General features: G+C 44.6%; 1 protein-coding gene across 2 annotated transcripts in view; it reads left to right on the forward strand.

Moving 5' to 3' along the window:
• Positions 1 to 12,733, forward strand: part of RSPRY1 (ring finger and SPRY domain containing 1) — a 41,893-nt gene that overhangs the window by 24,854 nt on the left and 4,306 nt on the right. For both annotated transcript variants that reach the window (XM_028094136.1, XM_028094131.2), the window contains exons 9-13: positions 803 to 918; positions 1,887 to 2,030; positions 4,248 to 4,359; positions 7,508 to 7,610; positions 7,948 to 8,100. In XM_028094136.1, the coding sequence (XP_027949937.1) occupies positions 803 to 918; positions 1,887 to 2,030; positions 4,248 to 4,359; positions 7,508 to 7,610; positions 7,948 to 8,100 (628 nt within the window). The remainder of the gene's footprint in view (positions 1 to 802; positions 919 to 1,886; positions 2,031 to 4,247; positions 4,360 to 7,507; positions 7,611 to 7,947; positions 8,101 to 12,733) is intronic.

Genomic DNA, 12,733 nt, shown 5'->3' on the forward strand with positions numbered 1-12,733 from the left:
CCAGTCATCCTGATCTCTCTAGGCTTTTTCCTCACTTGGAGTTCCCTCTCTTTACTCTTCTAATCCTAACGTGGCTCTTCAAAACTCAAGACACGTCTGACCTACGCCAAGAGGGCTGCTCCTGGCTTTTCTTTTTCTCCTCCGAGGGCTGCTAGAATGAAAACCATCCTACTACTAAATCCTCACTCCCCCCTCCATAGTTAGCATTGTGCTAAGGCATGGCTGAGTGTGTGTGCCCTCCCACCGCAGCACTGTGGAGAGTTGCTTTGTGCACAGCCTGCGCAGTGCCAATGAAAGAATCATTCTGAGGGGCACCTGGGGGGCTCAGTTGTTAAGCATCTGCCTTCAGCTCAGGTCATGATCCCGGGGTCCTGGGATCGAGCCCCGCATCGGGCTCCCTGCTCCTCGGGAGACCTGCTTCTCCCTCTCCCACTCCCCCTGCTTGTGTTCCCTCTCTCGCTGTGTCTCTGTCAAATAAATAAATAAAATCGTTAAAAAAAAAAAAAAAAAAGAAAGAAAAAGACTCATTCCCAAAAGGTATAATTGGGCTTTTATTGCATGCGTGAAGACAAATACAGGGAACAGAAGCCTAAACCTAGCAGTGCCGTCCCAGCTTGTCCCAGCTTTGGCTTGATTGATCCTCATATGGTCGTGCAGCAGAAAGGCAAGGTTTTAAGTCTCCCTACCTATCCTGCCATTTCTGAGCACCCCCACCTCTTAACCAGAATGGCAGCCAGCAAAGACACTAGCTTTTTTTCCACAACAGCCTGCCTTAGAGACATGACCACTTTTTCTTTTGCAGTTTTAAAAGACAGTAGGCAGCTGACCTATGAGAAAGTGGACTTGAATAGCATTAGGGCCATGCTGAATAGCAACGATGTCAGCGAGTACCTGAAGATCTCACCTCATGGCTTGGAGGTAAAGCTTTCATGGACAGAACATATGGGGGAAAAATCTTGTTCTCATTTTCACACCCTGGTTCTGAACAAAGAGCCATTTCTTGCAGAATAGATGGAAGTGTCAGGTGTAGAATTTAGTGATTCATCACTTACATACAACACCGGTGCTCGTCACAACCAGTGCACTCCTTTAATCCCCATCACCCATTTAATCCATCCCCCCGCCCGCCTCCCCTCTGGCAACCCTCGGTCTGTTCTCTATAGACAATTTTTTGATTTAAGTATGTCTGTTTTCAATCTCTGCCACTTTATTCATCTAAAGACGCAAAGACTAGTGTTTTCTAAGAGAGGCCCTTCCTTTTTGAATCCCTGCATCACCAGTTGTATTCTGGCTAGTGCTTCCCTCCTCCCTGGACGGTGGAAATGTTGCTGATTTCGTGGTGCAGGCTGATGGAAGCTGCTGATGCACAGGAAGGCACCATCAGGCACCAGACACGTCAAGATGAAAGAGCTGTTTGAAGAACGGCTGCAGACAGCTCTTTGATCTTACGTTATTGCCAAATGCCTGCCGTGGTTTTCTGCTTTCAATTATTTTTAGGTACCCCATCTCATACCCTTCAGTGTCCTCCTCTCTCTGCATCCTAACACATGCAGGGTAAGGCCATGTTGATGCATTCGTAAGAGATTCTACCGGGAGGGTAAAGATCTATAAGTACTTCAGAAAGAAGCCAGTAGCCCCCGTTAATGCTTACTGCAGCCATTTTTGAGGCCTTCCAACCCTGTTAGAACTCCCTAGGAATAAAACTATAAGAGAGAGCGTGCTTCATTCTGTTTTGTACTTCGTATCACTGAGAATGCACAGAGAAGGAAACGACCATCCACCAGAAGCTTTAATAAGGAAGAGGACATTCCACCTCTGGGCAGTCACTTAACTTCCACGGTCTTCAGGCATTGACAGTGGGCTGTCACACGCTTTGGTTTTGCCAGGCTCGCTGTGATGCCTCCTCGTTTGAAAGCGTGCGTTGCACCTTTTGCGTGGATGCCGGGGTGTGGTACTACGAAGTCACCGTGATCACTTCTGGCGTCATGCAGATCGGCTGGGCCACACGAGACAGCAAATTTCTCAATCATGTGAGTACCCTAGAGAACTGTGTAAACAAGGACAACAGCAGTTTTTTGGTGAGTGGGTGGAGGACGCAAATTTTCCAGATGGGTTTGCACAATGATCATTTCTCAGGCTGAACCACATGCTGTCAGATCTGACACAAGGGTTTGCTAACCCGGTTCAGAAATAGGAAAACACAAGAGAAATTGCCCCTGGTTTTTTTTTTCCCCTCGAGTTTTAAGTTTGCACCTAGAGGTTTGGTGTGTCCTTTGTCTTTGTAGGCTCTCCTCCGGCGCCAGCCACATCTCTGGCTCAGTTTTTATATTGGAACCCGTGATGACTTTTACCTTGCGTTTAAGCTGTAAGAACTTTGTAGGAATTCTCTTCCTTTCATAAAATACTAAATGTTGGCTTGACTTCTTTTACTTGACTTTTACTTTGTAACTAGTAGGCACATTTGTTTTCAATATTTAGCATTTACCTTTTGTTATAGAAAGCTGTCACGTAAAGAGGGAAGACGAAACCCACTAGAGGAAGCAGGATTCATCTACCGCGACTTGAGTATCAGAGGCTGGGGTTCCTCCCTTTCCTATAGATGTTGATTTCTTGCCAATTTATACCCTTCAGATGCCCAGCCTGAACAGCTTGCTTGTGTTATTCCAATTTTAAGCTGTTTGGAATTAATCCAGGTTTGATCTGGACTCTTTTATGGACATAGGAGTTTTACCCTTTGAACTGGGAAAACCCCTTGGATTATTTTGTTAATCTAAACAATAGTCTCCCATATATAAGGTCCTAGGATGGGTTTTAGAAGTGAACCAACTGAGCTTGCCTGCCACAGAAGCATAGTTTTGGAAGGGGCCCTTTCAGCGAGGCTGTATAGCATCTTGGAATTGTGCATAGTGTTTTGCTAAACTCCTTGCTGGAGAGACAACTGGAGGAAGAGGGCCAGTAGAGAGGTCAGATTCTTATCCAGGATAGAAAACTAGACCCCAGTCTGCTCTTGCTTTCGTTGGGAACTTACCCTGATGAAGGGCCTCCTCTTTGACTGGGCCTTAATTAAAACCTGGAAGCATGGGGCTTGATTGTGGCACCATGAAGTCAGAAGTACATGAGTCTGGAGAACAATGCCAATTAATAATTAATAAAATCTTCAAAAAAAAAAGCACTTAAAATAATTTCTTAAGATTCCATCCACTCTTCCCCTTCTCGAACATACACCTACATCTCCAGATAAATAATCATACAGTGACCTCATACTTGCCCAGGACTCATTAGAGTTGCGGTATTTAACATACCTGCCAATACCAGGATGAGCAACAACAGTAACAATCAAACTACTACCCACTTCCCCGGACTAGCCGAGGAACGGGGCTTTGAGACTCCTGTTGGGACACAGTTGGTCTGCAGTCGACCCAGGATGGTCTACTCAGCACAGCTGACTGCTTCCGTGCTGCTATCAGAAGATGTCTTTTATCTTTTGTGAATGATTGGAACTTTTAAACCTCACCTCACCTCCCCTCCTTTCCTCTCTGCACCTGTTTTTCCTCATTTGGTTCCAGACAAAGATGACTTATAAATATATTTAGTGTTTTGCCAGAAAAAAAAAAAAAAAAAAGATTCCATCCACTCTTAACAATAAAATAACTGTGAAATAATTAAAAGGCAGTAAGTAATAAAAGAAGCTGCCAAGGACCTATATGATGCTCCAGTTAAGCCCACCTCAGAATAGCTATTAGCTGATCATCCACTCTAACCTTTCTCTTGCCTCTAGTTTTGAAATTTCTGAGCATGTGGTTGTTGTGAAGTCTACTACATGCAAGAAAGATGTTTGCCCAGCTACAATGAAGTGGAAAGCACACCAATCTTGGAATCAGAAGATTCCAGCATCCAGACTTGACTTTCTGAGTAATGATTTGTCCTTGGCAACACGGTTGACCTCTCGGAGCCTTTATTTCCTCTTAAAGTGGGGTATAATGCCACCAGCCTCAGAGGGGTTAGTGAAGATTCAGTGAACTAACACATGTGAAACTTGGGAGGTATTTGGTGGTGAAGTCATGATCTAGTCACAGAGAACCAGGCTTTGAGGTCAGAATTTTGGTATCTTCCAAGAACCATAGGCTCCCTTCATCCGAAAAGCTTTGAATTCCAGCCACCAGGATGATGGTTACGAAAGACACACTGTCTTTTCCCAGAACATAGCAGGCAGAACTTGCTAATCTTCTGGGCCTGTCTCCCTCCAGGAAGGCTACGGCATCGGGGACGACGAGTACTCCTGTGCGTATGACGGCTGCCGGCAGCTAATCTGGTACAATGCCAGAAGCAAGCCTCATCTACACCCATGCTGGAGAGAAGGTATACGTTTGTCTCTGTGAATTTATCAACTAAGTTAAGACATCTGGGTATGATGAGGCATCTATTATGTTAGGCCTTAAAATATTTTAATGGAAGAAGATTTAACGTGAAAAGGGATATGAACCTTTGTATTCCCTGTCATGGATGTGAACAGTATTCTCCTGATAAGTTCACCTCTGGTGGGGTCCTTCCTTCAGCAAAATCATTTCGGACTATAAAATTCTTAATTTAGTGGCGGAAATGATAAGATTAATATGAATTCCGGGCGCCTGGGTGGCTCAGTCGGTTAAGCATTTGCCTTCGGCCCAGGTCATGATCCCAGGGTCCTGGGATTGAGCCCCGCATTGGGCTCCCTGTTCAGCGGGGAGTCTGCTTTGCCCTCTGCCCCTCCCCCCTGCTTTGCTCCTTCTCTCTGTCTCGCTTACTCTCAAATAAATAAAATCTTAAAAAAAGGGGGATGCCTGGGTGGCTCAGATGGTTAAGCATCTGCCTTCAGCTCAGTTCATGATCCCAGGGTCCTGGGATTGGGCCCTGCATCGGGCTCCCTGCTCAGTTCAGAGCCTGCTTCTCCCTCTCCCTCTGCCATTCCCTCCACTTGTGCTCTCTGGCTCTGTCTCTCTTTAAATAAATAAATAAAATCTTAAAAAAAAAAAAAAGATAAATATGAATTCTAGTTTCCTCGAACTCACAACCCCAGCAGCAAGAGTAGCAAGTTCCATTGACTGAGCCAGCCAGGCGCCCCTCTGGGTTCATGCTTGAATCAGAGCATCCCGGGAGATACACTGGGAGGACGCTGACATCGTAATGCCAGTAAAATGAGGATTTTTCAGAGACCAGATGGGAATAGGCACTCTTCAGTGGCCACATTCTGGTCCCCTCTAGAACAGCCTTTAAGGACCATTTGAGCACTTCCAGCCTCAAACACACCTGCCCAGCTTCCATTCTCCAGACATCAGGCTTGGGATGATGCAACAGGGGCACATGCTGCCAGGACTCTTAATCATGGCTCTAGGATTTTAGCAGGAATGTATCTTATCAACTTACCTTATGATCTCTTTTGCCCCATTCAGGTGTTCATTCTGTCCAAGGCCTTAGACCCAGGAAAATATTTATTAAGGAAAGATTCAAGCAGCAAAGTTACAGCCATGCAGTTTGTTAAAGGGTTAGATTATTGAGTCTTTTTACCCCGAACTAAATACAGAGAAAACAGGTGTCCTCCCCCGCCCTCCCCACCCTGCTATGGCCCCACTGCACTGGAGGATGGTATTCTTGGAGGGCCTTCTGGTGGCCCCACTTCATTCCGAAGATGTAGAGCCATATGGTAGGGGATGGAACCTCTGGAAAGATTTTACTCCCGGCTTTGAACAATATAGGGGAGAGAACCCAGCTCCTTCTCCAAGCATCTCTCTTTTGGTTTCCTGCCCCAATCAGCATTATAGATGTCAACTGAATTTTCAGGCATGCTAAGAGAACAGGAATCTGACCACTCCTGTGAGGGGGTGGCTCCACTTAATTAGCTCCATTGATAGTGTGGGATAAGAGGAAACCTGAGAAGCCGATATAAGCCCTCTTAACAGCTGGCGGGTTCTTAAGGGAACACAAAGCCTCTCCGTTTAGCAGACCGTAAGATGGAGGCACTGCCCGCAAAGACTGCCTCACTTGGGGTTTTAATAATTTTTTTTTTAAAGATTTTATTTATTTATCTGACAGAGACACAGCGAGAGCAGGAACACAAGCAGGGGAAGTGGGAGAGGGAGAAGCAGGCTTCCCGCTGAGCAGGGAGCCCGATGTGGGACTCGATCCCAGGACCCTGGGATCATGACCTGAGCCGAAGGCAGATGCTTAACGACTGAGCCACCCAGGCGCCCATGGGGTTTTAATAATTTTTAAAAGGATTACTGAAGTAATATGTTTAGCATAAAAATTTGGAAAATGGGGGGGAAAGCAAAATGAAAATCCCTCGTAATTTTTTTTAAACACTTAAAATTTGGTGTATTTTTTGCTGTTATGCCTTGAACAGCTCTGCAGGTTATTAAATAACACTATTTTTAAAGATTTTATTTATTTATTTGAGAGCGAGAGAAGAGAGCACAAGCAAGGGAAGCGGCAGAGGGAGAGGGAGAAGCAGGCTCCCCGCTGAGCAGGGAGCCCGATGCAGGGCTTGGATCACCAGGACCCTGGGATCGTGATCTGAGCCAAAGGCAGATGCTTAACCAACTGAGCCACCCAGGTGCCCCAAAATAACATTATTTTTAATGGCTTTTTCAATAGCCCATTTTATCATTAAACTCTATCAACCAATGCCCCAAGAGGTTGGAGAGTGACGTTGTGATTTTTAAAATTATGATTTAAAAAAATATTATAAACCATCCTGGTTTTCTCAGGATAAACCCCTCGAAGGGAAACTTCTCTACCCTGGGGGATACAGGACTTCCCGGCTTTTGCCACCTATTGGCAGATTCTCCTCCATCAACTTAGAGTATCCATATTCCTTGTCGTCACTGTAAAATTTCATGTGCTTATCTTTGACAGTCTAAAAGGCAAAAACTTTTGAGTGAAGATGAATGTTTTTTTTTTTTAACATGCTTTTGGGCAGTTATCTCTGAGAGTTGTAACTCACCAGAGAGGCAAGGAAGCACAGGATTTTGACCTTGCCATATTTCACTGATCCCAAAATGCACATTTTTCCACATTTTAACATCTCTGAAATTGGGATGCAGCTTATAATTGATGGCTTGTCAGAGATTAATTGGCAGCATTTTCTTCTTAATCATACGTTAAAATATTAGATCAGCTGCAGAAACAGCAAGGAAGATGAATGTGTTAATACATAGCTACAGGGCGCCTGGGTGGCTCAGCTGGTTAAGCGACTGCCTTCGGCTCAGGTCATGATCCTGGAGTCCTGAGATGGAGTCCGGAGCTGGGCTTCCTGCTCAGCAGGAGTCTGCTTCTCCCTCTGACCCTCTTCCCTCTCGTGATTGCTCTCTCTCATTCTCTCTCTCAAATAAATAAATAAAATCTTTAAAAAAAAAAATACATAGCTACAGATGCAGATTTAATAGTGATGTATTTAACTCTTGAGACACTGAGCAGAACCCTGGCAGTAATACATACCCTTACCCTAACAGTGTTCCACTTTATCCTCTAGGAGACACAGTAGGATTTCTGTTAGACTTGAATGAAAAGCAAATGATCTTCTTTCTAAACGGCAACCAGCTGCCTCCTGAGAAGCAAGTCTTTTCATCTACTGTGTAAGTAGCTTTCCTCAGTCAGAAATCTAAGTAGATTCATGTAGTTCACTTTTCTCCAGAAAAAGACTTTGTCCATTTATGTGGTCAGTTGTGATGAGAAGTCATTTTATTTCGAGTTATTGGGGGCCCATTTGATCATACCTACAACTGTCCTGAAGTTTGATATAGGAAGATGAGGGCAGGGTATTGTCGGGGTCACAGTCCTGTCTAGGTTGTGAACAGAATCTGTCACCCTTCCTTTCTGCTAGGGCACAACATCTCAAAGCCGCTCTGTGTATATGAGCTTTACTTTGTTTTCATGAATTCTCTTGACCTCTGTCCTCGTTTTTATTTGTAGATCTGGATTTTTTGCTGCAGCTAGTTTCATGTCATATCAACAATGTGAGTTCAATTTTGGAGCAAAACCATTCAAATATCCACCATCTATGAAATTTAGCACTTTTAATGACTACGCCTTCCTCACAGCTGAAGAGAAAATCATTTTGCCAAGGTAAGGAATCTGCTTAGGCTGTCTGCAGACTTTCACATGCATCTCATGAGAAGCTGAAATAGCAGTTCCTTGAGAGACTTTTTTCAGCTTTTTATAAATAGTTTTGAAAACCTGAGTAAAATGGATGACCTAGGAAATAAAAATTACTCAGAGATCTCAGAAGAGATACAAACAAACCAGTTATTATTACAAAATTAACTGAAACAAAGTAAGAGTTATGTCCCCCAAAAAACACCAGATCCAGGTGGTTTCACAGGAGATTTCCACCAAATTTTTAAGTAACAGACAACTTCATTACTATTTAAAATGTTACAGAACCCTCAGGGTGCCCGGGTGGCTCAGTTGGTGAAGCGTCTGTCTTCAGCTCACGTCATGATCCCAGGGTCCTGGGATCAAGCCCCGCATCGGGCTCCCTCAGTGGGGAGTCTGTTTCTCCCTCTCACTCACCCTCTGTGCTCATTCTCTCTCAGATAAATTAAAAAAAAAAAAGTTACATAATCAGTTGCTCCTCACAATCCCGGAACAGCAGCTCTTTAATAAATGTCCCTACGCTTTAATAAAACCACCTTTTCGCACCAAAAAACAAAAAAAAATTTACAGAACCCAGAAAGAAATCATTCCAAATAATTTTTATGAGCTAAATAACATCGGTACAAAAACCAGACAATATAACACATGCACATACACGAAGAAGCCCCTCAAACTAACTCTACCGGAATGTCAATGAAAAATCCTAAATATTAGGAAATCAAGTACATCTTTTAACAGATGTGCTTTGAACTTCAGGATTTAATGAAACATATTTCTTGTTGGGTTTAGCCACTCGGCAAAGGTGCCAACACTGTTCTGCAGCCCTTAGGACAGTGAATGCCATCTTGGATAATTTCACAGCCCTTCTTTGCCAGAAATTGTGATCGGCCTTAATTATCTCCTTGGATGAATACCTGCTTTCCTCCCTCATGAGATGAACGTGATCTGTTCCTTAAGCTGGGAAAGACTCCAGCTACTTCCTGGTAATGACCTCAACTTGAAGCTTATTTCAGGATATGAGCCAAAAGTTATCATTTTTTAACAGCTTGCTGGGCCTGTGTGAGGAAGGGCATTCCTGCTACTCATGCCACATGGGTTATATCAATGACAGAGATTCTCAAGCACTCAAGGAGACCACACTGGCCACGCTGTAGCCAGGGTTGGGCCATCATGCCCCTGAAGGTATCTGTAACACAACATTGTAATCCTCGCTCCTGTTTTGTCTGAAAAAGCAGGTCTGTAAACAGCCCTTCTGGGCTGTGCTTCACCTTGGACTCGGTGTCTCAAGGCTGAAAAGCAGCTCAGCAGTTTCCAGATGAACCAGAAAATGTCACTTGGTGACCCAGCAGCTTTGCCTGCTACAGCAGAAGCTCCGTAATATCACAGGAACAGAAGGGCCACTTACATACCAGCTCAGGGACCTGAGGGTCATTCCTAGAACCTCCTTTCAACCTTGTCTTGGTGCCTGACAGATTCTGAACTTTAAATTCCTCTTGGTGATCATGTGAAGTAATACCTCGCTCATCTGGCGTACCTCGTTCCTTTATTGCTTGGCCTGTCATCTTGGATATCGCCCAGCAAGTGGCCTGCCTTGTGACGTACACCCTGAAAGGGGTGGAGGGCAGGCCCCAGCAGTTCCGATGGAGGCCGGCCTCCGCTCGCACTGCTCCAGCATTTAGGGAACCGCCCCTGCAGATTTAAACTTGGCAAAAGTCAGATGGCAATAGGTGTCACCTGTTAAAGTCTCCGAATTTTATGGGCAGCTTCTACGTAGTCTCTTAGTTCCCTGTCAGCTTGGCCCCTGCTGCAGCCTGCCCCGAGTGAGAGTGGAGTTACAAGCCAGGGCGAGCTTACATCGCGCTGGCTCTGACAGCAACACTGATGTGGGAGTCGGAGGCTGCAACCTCCTCCAGGCCGCAGAAACCTCCTGCTGCTACCTTGCACCCCTTTAACATTCCAGTTGCACCTCGATGCAGGTTGTGACATTAAGTGTGGATGTGCCTGAGACTGTTTTCTATGCCATTAATATTTTCAGCCTGTGTTCCAAAAGTTTCTGTGCAGCTTGTATTTGTTTACTCATATATTCTTTTCTGGCCTCATGGTAGATCATGGCCCTGTGACTATCTGGGATCTTGTTAATTGTTCTATATTGTATAGACTCTCTGTCTCTAATTCTTCTCCTTCATTCGTTTTTCCCCTTCTTAACGTTTTTATTATGAGAAACTTCAAATACACACAAAAGAAAACAAGAATAGTACAGTGAAGTACAGTGAATATCTCCACCTCTCAGCAACAGTGGCCAGGATGGTAGAACTGCAGGCTTCCTTCATCTGTTAATAACTCCATTATCATTCCAGGTTCCCTGGCCAGAATCCCAGAGTATCTCTGACACCTTACTTTCAGCTCTTCCTACATCCTATCCCTCAGCACACCCTGGGAGCTGTGCCTTCAGAATACATCCCAAGTCCAAGTACCGCTTATCACCCTCACTGCTGCCACCATCATCCCAAGCTGCCATCATTTCCCACCTGGATTGTTTTCACCCTGCTCCTTAGTTGGTTTCCTGTTCCTGCCTGGACCTCCTTCAGTCTATTCAACACAGCCTCCAGAATGATTTTGTTACGGCTTAAATCAGATCATGCCCTTCCCTGCTCGAAAGACTCTAGTGGCTTCTCATTTCACTTAAGGTGAAAGCTTAAATCCTTACAGTGACCTAGTAGGCTGTACACGATTTGTCCTGTCCTCTCCTTTATTACTTCTCTGATTTTATCTCCTACCCTTTCCCATTTCTTCATGCTCCTTATTCAGCCACCCTGGCCTCCTTGCTGCTCCTGAAACATACCAGATTATAGCCTCAGGGCCTTTGCACTTGCTATTCTTGCTACTAGAATGGGCCAGTGTGTGTTTTCCAACGCCACCCAGCAATTAGCTCCATTCTGACGCTGTCTTCCCATGATCTCCTCATCAGCTTTGATTAATTTGCTAGAGTGGCTCATAGAACTTAGGAAAATAGTTTACTTACTAGTTTACAATAAAAGGATATAATACAGGAACAGATGGAAGCGATGCAGAGGGCAAGGCACGTGGGAAGGGGCAAGGAGCCTCCATGCTCCGTGAATGCACCACTCTCCCGAAACCTCCACATGTTCACCAACCCTGAAGATTTTCAAGCCCTCTCCTCTTGGGTTTTTCGGTGGCTTCATTATGAAGGCGTGATTGATGAGAACATTGGTCATTAGTGACTGAACTCAATCTCCAGCCCCTCTGCCCTCCTGGGAGGTGGGGGGAGGAGTGAAAGTTCCAACCCACTAATTACAAGGTTGGTCCCCCTGACAACCAGCCCAAAACTTAGGTTAACTAGGGGCTTTTCAAAAGTTGTCTAATTAACATAACAAAAGATCTGTATTGCTCTCATCTCTTAGGAAATTTCCAGGGTTTGAGGACCTCTGCCAGGAACCCAGATGAAGACCAAATACATATTTATTATAAATCACAATATCACAAATGGTATCTCCAGATAGCCACAGGTCTCATTCCCTCACACCCTTCATGTCCAATGTCACCTTCCGTTGCTGCCATCTTTTAAATGCTATCTCCCTGCTTCTCAGGTACATACTACCTTATCCTCCTCCCTGCTTTCGTTTTCTTCATCCTGCTCTTAAAATTCTATATATTTTACTTTTTCACCTGGTTTCTTTCTAGTCTCCCTTCACTGGAGTGTAAGCTCTCTGAAGGCAGAGATATGTTTTTACTCCTCTCTTCACTGCCGAATCTCCAGGCTTTGGCCCAAGGTGAACAGAGTGAATGTTTCATGGTTCTCTTGCCCAGCGTCAGGGTTGCACCTTCAACAAAGCAGTTCTGCCTGTCTGCTTTTCTATTTCAGACGGAGTCGAAGTGTGATGCAAGAGTTCTAACCTGAGGTGTGTGGGCTTCCAGAAGAGTCTGTGCTGGACTATCATAGATACCTTGAAATTGTTTTGTTTTGGTTTTATTTTTAAGATTTATTTGTCAGAGAGAGAGAGAGCACAAACAGGGGAGTGGCAGGCAGAGGGAGAAGCAGGCTCCCTGCTGAGCAAGGAGCCCGATGTGGGGCTCGATCCCAGGACCCTGGGATCATGACCTGAGCCAAAGGCAGATGCTTAACCGAGTGAGCCACCCAGGCATCCCAACACCTTGAAATTGTATAAGAACTTGTGTGTGTGCATTTTTCTTGGGAAAGTCTCCTGCTGCTTTTCATCAAACTCTCAGAGCTGTAGGACTTAAAAGTGAAAATTTGCTGGTAAAATAAAGCTAGTACTAGCCTGAGAACCAAAAGATTTGAATTTGGTTCCTGAATCTGTTTACCATGTGTGTGATGTGACCTTACGCAGATCATTTCCACAAATTATGGCTTTGTAAAATGGGAATGACCATGCCTCCGTCGTTCTCTACCATAGAAAATCACTCAATGTAAGGTTGAAATGAGATGCGTGTGAGAACCTCACTGAACAGAGCTTAAGAAATACATAGTATACTTCACATGGACATAGTATTTTCAAAGCATTTAATACGCATCACTACTAATAGGCCCATTTCTTTGTTGACCAAATAAGTTTCAAACTAC

This window comes from Eumetopias jubatus, unplaced genomic scaffold (assembly GCF_037043125.1).
Source record: "Eumetopias jubatus isolate StellerSeaLion01/CBP00866 unplaced genomic scaffold, mEumJub1_p1.0 scaffold_10, whole genome shotgun sequence".
NCBI classification, from domain to species: Eukaryota; Metazoa; Chordata; class Mammalia; order Carnivora; family Otariidae; genus Eumetopias; species Eumetopias jubatus.